Source organism: Panicum virgatum, chromosome 3N, assembly GCF_016808335.1.
Source record: "Panicum virgatum strain AP13 chromosome 3N, P.virgatum_v5, whole genome shotgun sequence".
Lineage (NCBI taxonomy): Eukaryota > Viridiplantae > Streptophyta > Magnoliopsida > Poales > Poaceae > Panicum > Panicum virgatum.
The window spans coordinates 1,564,793-1,582,088 of NC_053147.1; the positions used below are offsets into that span (position 1 = coordinate 1,564,793).

The 17,296-nt window shown below is 48.8% G+C and overlaps 2 protein-coding genes across 2 annotated transcripts; both read right to left on the minus strand.

Moving 5' to 3' along the window:
• Positions 1–223: 223 nt before the first annotated feature.
• LOC120663566 (DDT domain-containing protein PTM-like) lies at positions 224–8,191 on the minus strand. Its single transcript, XM_039942431.1, has 10 exons — positions 6,457–8,191; positions 5,681–6,352; positions 4,306–5,563; positions 3,511–3,799; positions 3,296–3,420; positions 2,760–3,217; positions 2,635–2,663; positions 1,844–2,506; positions 726–1,753; positions 224–637 (listed from the first exon to the last, which is right to left on the minus strand). Exons 1-9 carry the CDS (start codon positions 7,827–7,829, stop codon positions 783–785), a joined length of 5,838 nt encoding a protein of 1,945 aa, XP_039798365.1. The 5' UTR covers positions 7,830–8,191; the 3' UTR covers positions 224–637; positions 726–782.
• A 2,870-nt stretch (positions 8,192–11,061) lies between these two features.
• LOC120663567 lies at positions 11,062–13,130 on the minus strand. Its single transcript, XM_039942432.1, has one exon. It carries the CDS (start codon positions 13,040–13,042, stop codon positions 11,474–11,476), a length of 1,569 nt encoding a protein of 522 aa, XP_039798366.1. The 5' UTR covers positions 13,043–13,130; the 3' UTR covers positions 11,062–11,473.
• Positions 13,131–17,296: the final 4,166 nt, after the last annotated feature.

Consider the following 17,296-nt stretch of genomic DNA (forward strand, 5'->3'; position numbering starts at 1 on the left):
CCTAAATCAATTTGGTAAATTTTGATCAAAATTATAAAAATAAACAATAAACATGATATTTACAATACCAAGTTTATTCCATTGAATCCACCATGAAGTATATGTTGATAGTGCATAAGTTGGATAGTATAGTTGTTGCTATATTTTCCTATAGTTTTAATCAAAGTTACTCAAGTTTGACTTAGACTAAACCTAATATGACATGTAAATAAAAATGGAGAGAGAACTATTAAGCATTTCCGTATACAGAGAAAAAGAATTGGAAGCAATATATGGGACATAGCAATGTCAGTTGGCCACTCCTGACTAAGGCATACTGACAAGAGGAAATACTGTAAGGTAATAGAATTACATTATATGGTTTTCCAGAATCATATACCATGTTGCTAGCAGCATCTCCTACCTGCTAGCTCTAAAGCTCCCGAAAAGTAAACAATCTAAACTCTAAAGAATGGAAAATGGTCTCCGTGACCCATCCTTTAGTATGTACAGTGTAAACTCCGCTGCATTCATTGCTAGTCTAACTGTATGATGGTTAATTTATGTCAAATAATCAACCCCAGCCTCTGAACAATCAGTAGCACTGCATCATAACAGCTTGGAGAATTTTCATCCGGATCCATGGCACACCTTCCACCTAAAAAGAAAACATACTCAGGAACTATAAACCAGTTATTGTTAACAGAAATCCAATCCCTATAAATGGAATACCAGTGTGTTTTTACCTGTCCTCACAGCTGGCGCTGCCGCTCTCAATAGATGCAATGAAGTTCAGAAGTTGATCATCGCCATTCTCGACAAGCACCACAACTCCAGTTGCCAGTCTCAGCCGGCAGTACATTTTCATCCCAGGGTGAGCATTGGCGGTGTATGTGCAGGTCACAGACTGCACATTTGAGATCAGGTGGTGGCTCAGTGTTCTGGCACTTGTGACAAGCCACCAAATCAGGGGAGGGATGATCTGTTGGGAAGTTCATATTTGAAGCTCCATCTTCAATCATAAAAGACATCTCATCAAAACCAGCTCCCTGTTGATTGAAGTTTCCCGTGCAGTTGCCATCATCTTGCAGACCAGTAGACATCCCAAATGCATTGTCAAGCTGCGTATCATCAGCTTCAAGCAGTTCGGTGAATGAAAAATAAGTCTGGGGTTCATATTGGTCCATTGCAAAGCTTCCACAGCTATTGTCTTTCGCTTGGTGATTAGCAGTGGGATAAGGAAGGGCAGCATATGCAGTTCCTTGGGAAAAATCCCACCCCAATAGCTCTGAAGCATCCATACTGTCAGCCTCCGAAAACGAAAATTCATTCATATGGCTGAAATTGATGTTTCCAGTCCCAGGAGGTTGATCCTGGATATAATAGGCATTCATAGATCTTGCTTGGTCAAGGTATTCACAATTTTTAGTTTGTGCTCTTCTTATCGACAGCTTCTGGTTGCTTCCTGAAGCAAAGCTTAACATATTAGCTGATAAATCAGCATCCACTGTTTCTTCCCCAACCGGTTCAACAATTCCATATGAAGCGAGCAGTGGGTCCTGATCTGCTAAAGCAAAAGTTTCCTCGCTAGATAGCATTGTTGACTGTGATGATGTAGCAACTGTTTGTTCGCTAAATTCTGGTTCAGGCTTTGTATAATCATCTGAATGAGGACATTGGGGTATGGCTCTTCTTCGGCACCTACAGCATTGGTATGCAACCAACTCACCAATCCTTTCATCCTCAAGTTGCAAGGCATCACCATGAAACCAATCTGTAAGCAGGGAATACCAATATGTTAAAAAACAGAAAGATAGCACAAAAGGACAATGCTTTAAACTACAACAATGCAAAATAGACTTACTTCTGCACCTCTCGCAGCGTACATACAGGAAATCCGGAGAATAAGTTTTGTTACAGAGGCAACAGGTCGGCTTTATTGACGAACCTATACCATCCTTACTTTTAAGGATTATATCATTCGCCCTGAAATCACTTCCATCATCCTTGTCGGTCTTATTTTTCTTCCATACAAGACCAAAATATGTGATCGCCTGAACTTTTTTAGGTTTCTTCGGTTTTTCTGACTTCGAGTTTTTAGCTTTTGTCTTTGGCTGAGCTTGTACGCAAGCGATGTTTGGAGTTGCCACATTTGCAATTGGCAAGGTTTCCACCTTTGCGAGTGGCTGGACTTCCAACTTCGCAATTGGCTGAGCTTCCACCTTTGCTGCTGGCTGTGCTTTAATCTTTGTGGCTGGCTGTGCTTTAACCTTAGTGACTAGCTGCGCTTCAACTTTCAGGGCAGGTTCAGCAGAATGGGAAGAACCAACCTTAAAGACAATTCTTGGAGCGGTCACTTGCTGTTGGCCAGTACTCTTCTGTTGAGGCCGGAGATAACTTGCATTGGTACTGTAACTTGTAAGCATAAGATTCCGCTTCTGGAGGCATAACTTGCATGTCAAAGTGGAAGTAGCACTGCCTCCTTTGTTATCAATAGATCTTGATGTACACTCTTTATGGCAATTACCTGAAAATATACAGAAATAGTGTGACTTAAGCATTAGAAAGCTCAGATATTGATCGATTATCTTCTTGGATATGACAGGGACAAAACTGGAAAACAAATAATCTAAAGAGCATGTCATAGACCCATACCTTGACAAGAGCTGCATTTAATAATATCCCTGAATGTGATCAACCAAAGTACAAAAAGTTAGTATCTCAAAAAAGAGTACATGTATGATCAGTTCTTTCACAATAACAGGACGAAGTAGAATAACCTGTACAGAACATCCTTCTTGCATGAGGTGCACGGATAGACTTCTCCCTTGTGAAAGAGATAAGAAAAGACATCTCCGGTATATGCTCTTACTCGCCTTGGGTAGAAATTGGTGAGACACTTATCCAAACCTTCTGGAGTAGGCAAGGAGCTAATCCCAGCATTCTGCTCAAATTCACGTAACATGTACAGTGGCACATGGTTCTCAGAAAACCATAATTTTCTTTTTTCATCCTGATCGCCTTCTGCTTCCAAGATATTTTTTGTCACGCGCACAGGAAGGTGCTTCTGGTTGGGAAACTTAAGTGCGTATCTTATCTTATTGTCAATTATTTTTTTATCACAGATTACAGCATTTCTGAGGGAAGAAAGGTCAGCATCAGAACTTTTTCCATCTGAAAGAATTTGATCTGGAGGGATGAATTCCTTCCATCTAATGTGGGCATCAAGATATCTAACCTGAACAAAGGAATATTAGGATCATTGCTAAAGTAGGTTTGGTAGTACTGTTTGCAACATCAGGACAGAAGTGCTAACCTGCAGAGCAAGTTGAGATGAAGTCTGGCTTAGTCCAACACATGCTCTCCAAGCAAATTGCCGAGACCGTTTTGGAAAATTGGAACCTTCATAGTAAGATAAACCTGCTATCTTCTTTTTGCCACCTGGTGGGAGACAAAACACACCAACTTGTTCATGCCCTGGAGACTGATAAAGGATGAAATAAAACTAATAACAGTTAAAATGTGCAATACCTTGGCGAGCAGCTTTTCTTATGGTTGAACATAGAAGAGCTCCCCTCTGCAGAGTACGTTTTGAAATATTTCCTCCGGTCCACCAAGTCCAGCTGTTGTCATCATCAGTAGCAGTACCAGATTCCGATGCCAACAAACGCCTTCTGCCACGCCTTCCACCAGCCCCACATTTATGGTAAGGTGCAGGACGAGATGATCCTGCTGATAGACCAGGAGATTCCACAGGCCAGTCATCTATTGGCTTTAACCAGCTCGCAGAAAATGCCACTCCACGGATGTTGCTTTCCAACTGCATAGAATATGTAACAATTTTTAATGCCATAAAAATTTCTTTTTGAAAGCTTTAATGCCATAACAATTGCGTTCATTTTTACTTCCATTCATTAAAAGAAGAGATCCAACCTTGGAGGAAATTAGGTGGTTTTTCATTAAGGAGAAGAAAGACACCCAAATTTAAGTTGAAGAGGTCTCCCACCCCAACTAGTTGAGCTAGACAATAACTTTCTTTATCTTCCTTTCACCGCCATTTATGGCAATAACTTTTTTTATCTTTCCATGTATTGCATATCCAAATTATTATTAGTTCGTAACATTGTATGTACAGTAAATTTCCTTTATTAAAAACATACATGCAGGAATATTATGTATCTAGCTCAAGTTGCATAAGAAATCTGAAATAATTATTCTATTTAATGCCACTGCTTGCTGCCAGCATTCAGGGCCATATATTATATCATGACTTAGTTGCAGAATCTTGTAGAACAGAAAAATTATTAACTGAATCCTATAACTCACCTCAAGCAACAGGGGTACTACAGTTCTGCAGTTGGAAGCTTCTTGTAGTTGTTGATGCCACTGTTCTTTCTGCTGCGCGTCCTGTAGTGAACCAACTAATAGGCCACGCAAACTTTCCTCCATGTTGGCTAAATAAGCAACAATACTGGGGAAATGACTATCAGAATTTTTTATTACATGCATGGCACTAAGAATTCGAGCAGACCCTTTAGCAGCATTTGCAGTGGCCATGTTAAGAAAACAAGCCTTTTTGTTTCCAATTGCTGAACTTCTACAAGCAAGGCACCAACCACACCTATCTCTTGGGACTTCCATAAGCTTCTTTTCGGTACTAGGCCAAACAAATTGTGCGGCTGCTGAGGAAAATGCTTTCAATTGTAGACAATTGTCTGCAGCCATTCTTTTCCTTGGGTTTGCAGTCAGTTTGGATGCTGAAATCTTACCTTCATCAGATGTAATAACAGCAAGATTGGCAGCAGCAGATGCTGCAATGTTGCCATGATTGTAGAGGTTCAGGTAAGCCTGTGGTTTAAAAGACAACAATTTTGCTGCCTTGCCACCACTCATGTTTCCAGATCTTTCAGCAAACAGCTGAAGGTGCTGTTTACCTTGATAAGAGGGGCAAAATGATTCTGCCTTTGCAGAAATGGTGCTCACAGTACCTTCCCTGGGCATGCTATTAGTTCCAACATAGGTCGAGAAGTCTGGACGGGATATACTCTGAGCTGGCTGTGCTTGTGCTATGTTATACACGCCTGTTACAACCGATCCATTCTGGTGAGAAATTGACGATACCACAGATGGTGCAAAAGCTCCATTTTTGGGTGCATTGTGTATGTTGTACTGAGCTGATAGAGTTCGATTGCAAACTTTAGCATTATTCTCGGCGACAGCACCAAAGCTGGACATGCATTTTTGCTCCTCACTAGCCACAAATTTCTGGTGAACATCTGTTTGAGGGAGTGCTACTGTTTTACTGCTCCCACCATCTTTTAATGTTGTCCAGCCACTTCCATCTCCTGCTTTTGTTGGAGTAAAACTCAACATGCTGGATTGTGGAGTGTGGCCCATACCAATTTCTTTACCTACTTTTGATCTCTCACTCTGAACTATACCAAGTAAATGCTTCCAGTATTCCTCTATTTGCCTGCATATATCCCCATATGCATCTGAAAGAGCGAGTCTTTGGAGGACCTTGACAACATCATAACGATTGTAATATCTTGCATAAGACTCTGCATCTGAAGATGTTCCGATCCTGCAGTATTTCATGGAGCAAACACTAAAGGAAATATAGGACATACCATAGCAGGTCATGCAGAACAAATCATTAGTAAAGCCAAAAGTATTGCACGACTAAGTTGAAAGAACTTACACCAGCAAATAGTCAGAGGTTCCTAAGAAAAGTCTGCCACACAAATCAATGCCAAGCATTTGAGCTCCTCTTGCACCACGCTCAATTCTTGATGAAGTTGGTCCAAGCTTGTTAACCACACATTCTGGACAAAACCATTCTCCCTGGGGAAGGAAAGCTTTGTTTTGACCAATACATCTTGAATGATATGCCCATGGGCAGCCATCACAACATACCAAAGTCCCATCCATGCCACATATTCGGCAATCATCACTGTTGCCATCCTGAGAAGCGTCCGCTGCAGTATCTCCTGGATTTGCTACCTTCGGAGCACTTTCCAGGTTCTGCAAATCATTCATCTTTTCGTAAGCAGAGGCCTTTGAGGATCTAGTCGAGACTGCTCTTGAACCAGCCTCCAAAAAGGTGCTAGAATCCATCTCATATTCCATCTCCTCGTTGTATCCTTCTCGGTCCTCCAGTTCAGTTTTGAGCTCATCTGATTCAATGACATGATCACAGAGTATTTGCAGCATCCTCAGCTTCATGGGAACAGGAAGTTTATAGTATTCAGTGGCTAGGAGGCTTCTACCAAAACTCCGCCCCCCTAGATTCTTAATGCAACTCATCACATACAGGTACTCTAGTAAGAAAGTTGGCCAAGTTAAAGCATCCAGTAATGTCCAATCCAGATACCTATACACAGTTCAAGGAAAATGAAAATATTGTCAAAAATTTTAAGGAAACACATCAGTTGCGAAATAGTTAGTGTAGTTAAGAGGGATAGATAGAGTATGTACTTCAAGCAATTTGAAGCGAGCTGAGATCCTTCGGCAGATTTAGATTCAAGAAGCCGCCTCAGTGCACGCAGTAGCGAGACATGTACAGCATCCAACAAGTTATTCTGCACAGTGCAATTAATTGCTGCAACAAAATCATCCAGCCCAAATGGACTCAGGAACAGCTGCACGCTGAACAATCGGAGGAAGTTATAAACAGAAAAGAGATAACTTATGGACTCTTCTGGCACAGGAATGTCTCCCGATGATGGAGGCAACTCCACAGCCTGTACAGGAGGGCATGGCTCAGATGGTTCTTCTTTAGTGAAATCTGATGAATTACTCGAAGATTCAACGTCCTCGGACATATCAGAGCCAGACCCACTATGCTGTGGTGCATCAGGCCTGGCAGATGTGTCGCATCCATCAACCTTCTGCCTAGTACTTGCTGGCTCTTTCACCTCCGAGGCACTCCCCGATGAAACCAGCAAGTCTAGCTTCCTCTTCCTGCAGCTCACCTTCATGCCTAACACACCATTCTCATCAGACATGAGAAACTCCTGGAGCTGAGGAAGGCCCAAATCCTCATCATGTCCATCCTCAAACACCACACTGTAGACCCCAGTTGTGCTATTGTAGGATGCAACCTTCCCAATAAGAACCCTTGCATGCCCTGGAGCACTCCGGCAAACGTAGCGGCCCACCAAGCATTCCCCCGCCTTCTCTTTCACCTGAAGGCCAGCAGTAGGTGGTGCAGGCCCTTGATTCACCACTCTGCCATCACCTTCCTCCATCTTAACCTCGCCTGCTACAGGCACTGCAGTGCACTCTTGTTCCCGAATACAGCCGCCATCCACCTCCATCCTCACTTCAGACGCCGCAGAAGCCGAATCTTGCGCTGCCCCTGGAACGCTCCCCCCATTTGCCTCGCTCTCGCTCACTGTAGAAGCTGGAGAGTTCTCCTTGCTTGCAGCACCTGTCTCGTCCTCCTCCATCTTCGCTTCAGGCAGCACAGGATCCGCATCTCGCACTTCCCCCGAAACGCTCCCCTTATTCACCTCCTTGGTTGCCGGCACAGCAGAGCGCCCTTCGCGCGCAGTGCCACCCTCATCCACCTCGTTTGCTTCAGCCTTCGCGGAGTGTTGTTCGCCCGTTGCGCCGCCCTCGCCTACCTCCATCCTCGTCTCGCCCACCGAGGCCCCCACACCACGCGCACGCTCCGCCGTGGTGCCTCCACCCGCCTCCGCCTCACTGGCCGCGCGTGCCGCAGCAGGTTGTCCCGCCGCAGCGCCGCTATCGGCGGCCTCCATCTCCACCTGTTGAGCAGCCGGCGCCGTTTCAGGGGAGGCGTCCAGCGTCCGATCAGAACCCTCCCGGGGCTTGGCGGCGTCCATGGTACCGGGCGCGAAAACCCTAGCGAGTGCGCCCTATAGAGCCATTCTCATCGCGAATCTCGGCACCTCCGGGACGGATTCCGGCGGGATTTGTGCGGCGGGGGCAGAGCCAGGCGGCCCCGGCGCAGATGGGGGGTGGGATGCGGCCGGATACGAATCTGGGGTTGCGGGATCTCGCCCTTTCGCGACGGCAGGAGGCCCGCGCGGATGAATAGGACGGGGTAGTGGGGACGGGATGTGGCCTGCGTCCGGCCTTGCAACCCTACGGCGGCGGCGGTGGGACGCGAGGGAGATGATGGGGGAGGAGGGGAAGGGGAAAAGGAACTGGAGCACGAGCGGAGCACAAGGCAAGGGAGGGCCGAGCCGCACCCACCCCCGACTCGCACCATCCCTGGCTGGCTCGCGTCGCCTTTCCGGATGCGGGTTCGCGCTTGGTGGGTGCGGATGCGGACCGACCCGCACGCTGGCTTGGCTCGTTCGGGAGAGTTGTTGGTGGGCGGATGCGGGCGGACCCGGTGCGGTTTGCTCAAGCGTGCAGCCTCGTCGTGTCCGAGCTGGCTGAACCGGGTAAGGCAGGCTGCGCGCGTTCCACCACCAGGTCCAGCACGTACGACGGCCGCTGGTCGACGGAGGGAAGGGGGGAGGGAGGGAGCTGCTCGAGTTTTTCAAATTCAAAACTGTGGAGGGAGTCTGTCTGCCGGTCAGCTTGACGTAGGCCAGGGGGGCAACGGTTTGCTTGCTCGCTCGCGCCAAGTGCCGCGCGCGCTGCCCCCTGGTGGACTAGGCAGCGGCGCCATCGCCTGGTGTGGGGGTGGCATGCGCTTGCTCTTGTGAGCTCTTTCGGTGCTTCTAGCTCCACCTTTGCATGTAATTGTAATTGAACTATCATGAACGTCTCCACACCCACAACGCCATAAGTCAATAACACAGTGCCTGTAGCACGTTGGCACTCTCCAATTGCTTGTCTACATGGTTCTTCTTGGAGATAATATAGCCTGCATAGCTGGGACGAGGGGAGTGTACGTAGAGTTGAACATGGGGTTTCTCCTCTTTTTTTCTTTATTTTTTTGTGAGTTGCAGCTGAACATTGTTCATATATGTGTATGAAACCTAGATGCCAAAAATTGAAAACCCTATAGGGATTGGGGAATGCTATACTATTGCATACCAACTCCCAAAGGTCCATGGACTGATCTTTTCTAGTTCATGTCTCTATGACTTCAGTTCCATACTAGGTGAGAGTGAGAACTTGGATGAAAGGACAGTGCTAAGGCTGCACACAAACTACGAGTTATGTTCGAAATGAGACAAAAGGGTTTGGTCTCAAACAATTAATTATCTACCGCAACAAGGTGTTATGTATTTTTTTTGTCACGCTCTGCTACCTTTTAGTAGATCATAAAATAATTATTAACAGACCAAACTGTGTTGTTTGCCATGAGGAATTTTCAAATCCTATAATATTTCCTATTGTGAGATGACAAGATGTGCATGATAGTAAAAACTATGTGATGTATCTCCCAATTACGAGACAATTCATGCAGCCATTCTAAAAGCATAGAATAAGAAAGTTAAATGTCAAAAGATATATTTGATTTGGAATGGAGGAAATTTTTTCAAAACTAGTTGATGAGAAATTCTATGGAGCTATTGTAATTAGAATATGTGGATACAACGCACACATGTTCGGGACTAAAACTTTAATCGCACAAAATATATGAAAGTGAATTTAAATTTATCTTATATATATATATATTAATCCATAACCATTGTTCGCATCCAAAAGTGGCGCGACCAGAGGACCGGTCAGACTTGTCCCCAAAACCGATCAGGCCGGTTTAGTCAAGTTTCTCAAAAGGCAAAATGGACTTCACCATTACGTAGATCTCGCTGAGACGATTAAGATGCATACGCGGAACGTCCGATCTGGACTTCGAGTGAGAAAGATATACCTTCGCGAAGTTCTGCACCCCGGGCAAACCGCTCAGACCGGTTCACAGGGACGGTCAGACCAGTTTTGATCTGTACAATCCGTGTAGAAGTTGTATTTTAGTACGGGATTTGCTAGAATTTTGACCCTATTCGGGGCAAGAGCTTCCCATCCTATAATATATAAAGGGCCACGACCGATTGAGGACATCTAATTGATCAAACAATATTTCTCAAACCCTAACTTTTTCAATCACCATCTACTGTTCTTCTTTCATCTCTACGACGCTCGAAGACGTTCTGAGTGGCCTGCCAACCTTAAAGCAACTCTAGCTCCACGAGCTCTGACGGGTCCCTCCCGAGCTCGAGGTTTTAGGTCTTCACCGCCTCTCTGAAGAATCGGTCTGACCGGTCGGCACAGGGAGGCTGCTGGTGTTGATCATGTTGACGATATGTTGCGCGTTCTAGCGCATTCGAGTGTGTGACCAGATTTTGCGTCAACAATAATCAAGATTTGTATACGAAGAGTTAAGAATGTGTTTTCCTCTACATTCTTCTACCCATAATAGTTTTGTTGAACTTGAGAAATATAAGTTTTTTAGGGCTAAAACATGACTTGAGAAACATAAGTTTTTTTTCGAAAGGACGGCAAGAGTTTTGCCGAATTTTTATTAGAAGGAGAGAAAAACTATTACAGTATAAAGACACCCAACTCAGTACCCCTACTCGAAACAGACCACCACGCACCACTTGGTGAAAAACAGCAACTAAAAAAAAACAAATGAAAACCACTAGGACTTATGAGAAACGTAAGTGAAGACTACTTAAAGATCATAACAGAACCAAGTTGAACCACACTTACATGAACCACTATCTTTGTGTAAGTGTAGGGATTGAACTAACCTAGGTCACGACGCGGGTCGCCGGGAACCCGGAGCAAAAAGCCGCTCCGTGGGCCGGCGGCACCCACGGGCCACGAAAGCGTTCGTTCCGTGGACCAGGCTACGGAAAAGGCCTAGTGTCTAGACCAACCGAGTTTATTACAGTGATATCGAGTAGGGCTGGTTCATTTCAGACTGAAGCGTGGTCTTTGAATGCAGAGGAAACTGAACTAAAGGATCACCTGCAACAGCTGCTTAAAAAGAACTGAACTTCTTGCGGCAGCACCAGTTATTGGACAAAACTGTTCAGTTCGTCGTAATAATATGAATCAGCTAAACACGAAGTAATAACTTCATAAATGAAGTAAACTGCAGAATTACAGATGTTAACTAAACCGATCCCTCCTGAAATGCTTTGTCCAGACATAATGGTAGTGGTCTTTTTCTGTTTCTGTTGGTGACCTCAGAAAATGTTACAGATAATCTGTAAATCAGACGTGCCTCCATATTTATTTAGTAGTACATAACTACAGCTCTTTATCGATCCGAACTACACAAGTTGACAAAAAACAGTAGCATCCATTACAAGCTGACGCACTCGTTGATTGATGCCTGCATCTAAGGATTATCGCTGACGGAGCAAAATTAGCAAGGGATTGTTTTTGTCTGAAATCTGCTGTGTCTCTGCATACGCATCCCCAACTCGTCGAGTTCAGTTTCCACTTCGCCAGCCGGCTGCGATTTTCAGACATGATACTGACACTTGTCGCCCGACGCAATCTGCACGAGCATCGTAGTTGCCGCTAACCTGCTGACTCTAGTTTGGCCTTCACATCAAGCTTCCCTCCCAGATCTCCAGAGGTAATTCAGACCAACGAGCAGCTCAGTCACCGCAGCTTCAGTCTTGCTCCGATCTGCAAAATGCAGCGTCTGCAGGAGCAGGACGCTAGCGCTGGACGCGACGTTCCGCTGCTCGAAGTTCCTCTCGGCCTGCCAGCGGATCATGTTGTGGGCGAGCGGAGCCAGCCATCCCAGAATCCTCTGCACCGTGTCCGACCACTCGGCGGCCAGGATAGGATCGCAGGGCGGGCTCTTGGCGAACGGCTTGAGGCGCGCCCTGAGAGACGCCCGGATGCTGCCCGTCAGCATGCCGTAGAGGTCGTCCCTCTCGTCGGAGGAGATGTGGACAGGTGAGATGGCGAGCTTCTCGATGAGCATGATGAGGTTCGCGTAGTGCAGCGCCAGGGCAGCGCCGCCGAGGGACGTCTCCGGCGCGGTGGTCAGCACGTTGCCCGACGACTCGAACACGGCCGTCGAAGGCTTGGCGTTTGCGCGATCCGCTTGGGACTGGGGCTGGAAGTGGACGCTGCTGTAATCGTCGTTGCTGGCTGCAGATATGTAGCTGAAACTCAGTGGGAGCTCGGTGTCGCCATTGATCCACCCGCCTCCCACAGGGGAATTGCTCTCCCCCATGACAACGCAGCCCATGAGGTGCCTGCCAGCCGCCGGCCACCTGAGCTGCTTCAAGCTCTTGCTCCTGGACATGAGAAACCGACGGGCGTCGCCAACCGCAGCCTTCCCGGATCTCGCACGCAGCATCCTCCGAGGAGCGTCCGCCGCGACGACGTCGGAAGGGTACACCATGGAGTGCGTGCTGGTGCTGACGAAGGAGCTGCTCCATGAGAGCCGCGAGACCTTGGAGTCATCATCCATGGAGGAAGAGATGGAGATGCTCGTGGGTTCCAGTTGCAGGTCGAACACCTCTACGACTCTGGTGACGATGGTGAAGAGCGACCTGGCGAGCAGCCGGACGGCGTAGTCGAAGGTCCGGTTCCAGAGCGATGCCGCGCGGAGGCGCTCCACCTCCTGCCTCTGCCGCGCCACGCGGCGCGCGGAGTCCCCTCCGGTCGCCGCGCGCTGCCTGGCGTGGGCGTCGCGGCGCAGGGCCTGGTCGAGCTCGTCGAGCACGTCGAGCTCGTGGCACAGGTGCGCCGTGGCCGCGACGAGGCGCTGCATCTTGCGCGCCTTCCGGTCCATCTTCTTCTCAGAGGCGTAGCGCAGCCCGTGCGGGTCGGCGCCGCCCTTGACGAGGGCGGCGAAGAGGGCGTCGAAGCGGCGGAGCAGCGGGTCGGCGCAGCGGGGCGAGAGGCGCGCCACGGCGCGGGAGAGGTCCCGGCACGCGGCGGCCACCTCGGCGAGCGCGAGCGCGAGGAGCGCGGCGTCGTCGTCAGCGACGAGGCGGCGCACGCCCTCGAGGCGGATGGCCTCGGCGCGGAGGCGCGCGAGCTGGGCGTCCCCGAGCGCGCGCCAGAGGCCGGCGGCCCGCGACATGAGCGCGGCGACCTCGAAGGCCAGCACGCCCAGCTTCGCCCCGCCGCCCCTGGGCGCGCTCAGCTTCCGCATCCCGGTCGTCGGCGCGGCTGGCGGCGGCACGAGCACGGCACTGGGCGGCAGCTGGGTTTTGTACGCGGCGCGCGTGAGGAGGTGGAGGTCAAAAGGCATCTGCGCGCCAACGGCTTTGGTGGTGGGCATAGGAAAGCTGCCGCGGATCGGCAAATTGGCATCGGTGGTGCCACCTCCCCTGTCTGTCACGGGGTGAGCAGTGTGGTGGCCGTTGGGAGTTGAAACCGAGCCGCAACTGCGGCATCGCGAGGGGGATTGATTCCCTGGGTCCGGTCGGGAGGCGCGCGAGAAGAAAGGCCCTCCGCGTCCGCGTCCGGGTGTCGCGGCTCGGGAAGTTCGCCGGCGCGGCAGTTCCAACGATTGGCGCACCCAGCAGCAGCCGCTTTCTCTTCTCTTCTCCTCTGGGTGGCTATATTCTGACCTGATCCTCGCAGCCGTTTGTGTTGTGATGTTGTCCATGGACCATGGGTCGCCGCGAGTTCACGATCCGCGACACGGCGGATGGTTACAAGGCTCGATGGAGTGGGACGCAGCTGCGCGTTTGGCGATTTGCTCCTGTCTTATGGGCAAGGGCAACACACGTCAGACGTCTCGTGTCCCGTAGTCTCAAGATCGCGCGAGACTCTCCGGGCGAGCGACACACGCCGCCCGGAGAAAGGGAGTTTGAATCGTACAAAGGACTTGCCGGCAGATAAGCAGCTATGATCCATGGTCCATGCGGCTAGCTGCCAACATGCGCATGCTTTCAAATTCGGCTGTCTGATTGATCTTTGACCATAAGAAATGACCATTGTGTTAATTTACTTGGCAAGAGCTCAGTCTCTGATGATGGTATCACTTCTGTTCACTGTCATTGCCTATGCCATTATGTGAGTGAGCAGGCCAGCCGAATCAGTATGTATACTGTGACAGAACCGTCAAATTAAAACTCAAAATTAAGCTAAATGGCCATCATTTGAACACATCAGACACATTTAGCTTAACGGTTTAATTTGGCAGCTCTTTCGGAACGGACCTTCTGATCGAAACAAACACCAGTAGTCTCACGCGAAGGTGAGCACAGGCAGTACAAACATATCGAGTACATATAAATACAACTACAATACCGAGTAGAGTACATTCAGTTCTACAAACCTGGTTTAATTACATAAACAATATACAAGAGCAACTTTATTTTAAAACAAAGTCCAACATAGGAAACCTGACGTCTATAATACGTGAAGCGCAGTATCGAATCACACACTCAGCCCACGGGTGTGTGATTTGGTAACTAGAAAGGACTAAACATCTGGTCCGGCCACCTCCCAACCATCCGCGTCAAGCTGGATGAACTTAGCACAACAAGGGCAGAAGTCTATCTCATCCTGACCTGAAATAGTTTGAGCCACAACCCTGAGTATACTAATACTCCGCAAGACTTACCCGACTATGGGTATACATAGCCCACTATCTAGACATGCACGGCTTTCTGGCTGTGGGTTATTTTGCGGAAAAGCAGATAAGAGTAGACCTGGGCATGGGTCACCCGACCCGAACAACCCGACCCAACCCGCCCGAAAAAAACCCGACCCGACCCGACCCGAGCTACGTGGCGGGTGGGCGCGGGCCGTATTTTTTGACCCGCAACAATCAACGGGCCGGGCACGGGCCGTGATTTTTGACTCAAAACCCGACCCAACCCGAAAAACCCGACCCAAAGGCCAAAAAACCCGACCCAACCCGAAAAAAACCCGACCCGACACGCTCGCGCAGGGTGCACGGGCCGACCCGACCCGACCCGGTGATAGGTACGGGTCGGGCGCGGGCCGTCCTATGCGACCCGTGACCCGGCCTTGACCCGACCCGAACCCGACCCGACCCGACGTTTGCCCAGGTCTAGATAAGAGTGAGTCCTTACTTTCAATATTTTAACTCAAGATTAGGAATGATTACCTATTTTCTACGGTTTGCATTTCTATACCAATCAGTGTGGAAAAACAATTGATTAGGTACAACAATACTGATCATTTCATTCCCTTCCATGTTCTTACTACGATGTGACTCGGAGATCAAAGTGCTCATGTCCGAGAGCGACTGACGGCGAATCGATCCGATTTAACCTTGCAAGGTGGACCTAACCAACACGGCACGCAAAAGCCCCGTCGGACCCCACGCACCAACCTTTCCCCTCCCCGTCTCGAACTACAGGAACCAGCCCAACGACATATGGTCAGCCGAGCTCAACGTGAGACCACCAAAAGTAAACATATGCATCCCAATTCTCCGCGACTACTCGACTCGCCCCAGGAGTTGGGTGCGGGTTCCTGTACTTTTGAAACAAAGCAGTACTCGGCTTACCGGTTTCGACTACCTCCTACTTCCGGTATGCGGTTAGTACAATTCAAACATGATCAGCAGGGACGACAACGGTACGGTCCTTAACCGACACAGACGGGCTAGACAATTCCCGCCGGTCTCCAATTTCTTTCATTTTCTCCATATTCCAATATTCCATAATCAAATCATAAAGATATCCTATATCTCACGAGTAACAGAAAATTACTCGACTTCTACGGAATCCTATTTTTAGCATGGCAAGGATAACGACATACACATACTAGTATTCCGACCAATGGAACCTAGGAATCATGCAACTAGGGTTTCATCCAACGCCTAGAAACTTAATGCATAATCAAGTAAATATATATATAACATTTCATAAGTTAAAATAATAGATTATGCTCCGGGGCTTGCCTGCGGGCTGCTGCTCTGTGCTAGTGTCCACTGGGCCTTGGGCCGGGTCGTCACGAAACTCCTGCGGGGCTTGCTCCGTCTGCTCCTGCGGCTCCGCGATCACCTCGTACACGACTTCCTCGGTCGCGGATTCTATATGTATGCATATGAGACAATGAGTAAATGCCACATGACTTTGCCATTAGAAGATAAACATTAAACAAACTAACAATTTACATAAAATGACGCAGGTATGGTGATGATTAACTTTAACCCTAAGTGCTAGAAACAATTAGAGGCCAAATTATCAATTAGAGCATGATTTACTATAAAATAAAACATGACTAGCAAAGACATTATTACTTGTCTCTTATAATTTGTATAAAATTGTACATGTAAAAATATTATTATTCCTATACACATATTTAAGTTTAGTTACATTTTATATTCATATACTAAACTAGGTCCTATGAATATGAAAATTTTACGGTGGATCACTCATGCTTAAAGTAAGCTACTGCAAAAATTTCACAATTTTTAGATTAACAGATCTATAGAAATTAATTAAACAAGACTAAACACAATCTAAATTTTTGCAGGGGTAAAGAGGTCATTTCACCATCATGGATATTTTTCCTCCATATATCTTACTCTAACAAATCTAACAAAATTTATTTCATATTTTTCACATTTTTCTGGATTTTATATGGATTTTACAAACTACAGCTGAAATTAAACACAAAATAAAAGAAAAATCCCCCTAACCCACCTGACCAGCGGGCCCATTGGTCAGTGGGAGGGGCGTCTTCCCTGCCCGGCCGCGCACACCGCGGCGTGCGGCGGCGCGCCAGGCGCAGGGCCGAGCGACCCGCGGCGGCGGCATGGCAGCAGCGGCGCGGTGGGGCCCGCGCGCGCGCCCCCCGGCCGCGGGGTGGACGGCGACGGCGGTGCCCTAGCGGCGGTGCAAAGCAGAGGAGACGGCGGCGTGCTTGTCCCGGCGGCGGTGGGGCCAAACGGCGGCGGGGCGGCGCGGTGCGAGCACCAGTGCGACTGTGCGGCCCCGGTGCGCGGGCAAGCGTGGCGGGGGGGGGGGGGGGGCGGCGCGAGCGTGGCGCGCAGCGTACGGCGGCGGCAAGCACCTCGGCCGGCGGCGGCATGGCGTGGAACAAGCGCGGAAACCTCGTGAACGCGAAGGAACGTGGAGAGCACGAGCATCAGTGCCTCACCTAGAGTCGATTTGAGCTACTGGGCGAAGAAAACGGGGACCGGAGGTAGGAGTTCGACATTGTGATGGAGCTCGGGCGGCTTTAATGGCTGGCGGCCGGAAAACCTCCAGTTCCCGGCGAGATAGGGCTTGGGGCTAGGTTTGGAGGGTTTGGGAAGGAAGCTAGGAAGGTGAAGGAGCTTCGAGTGAAGTGGATTTGGAATCTATGGAGAGGAGCTCGCGAATCGGGCCGGCGAGCGCGAGCATCTTCAAGCGCCGTTCATGGCGAACTGAGGAAGGAGAAGAAGAGGAGGGCGAGGCGTAGACGGAAGTGAGGC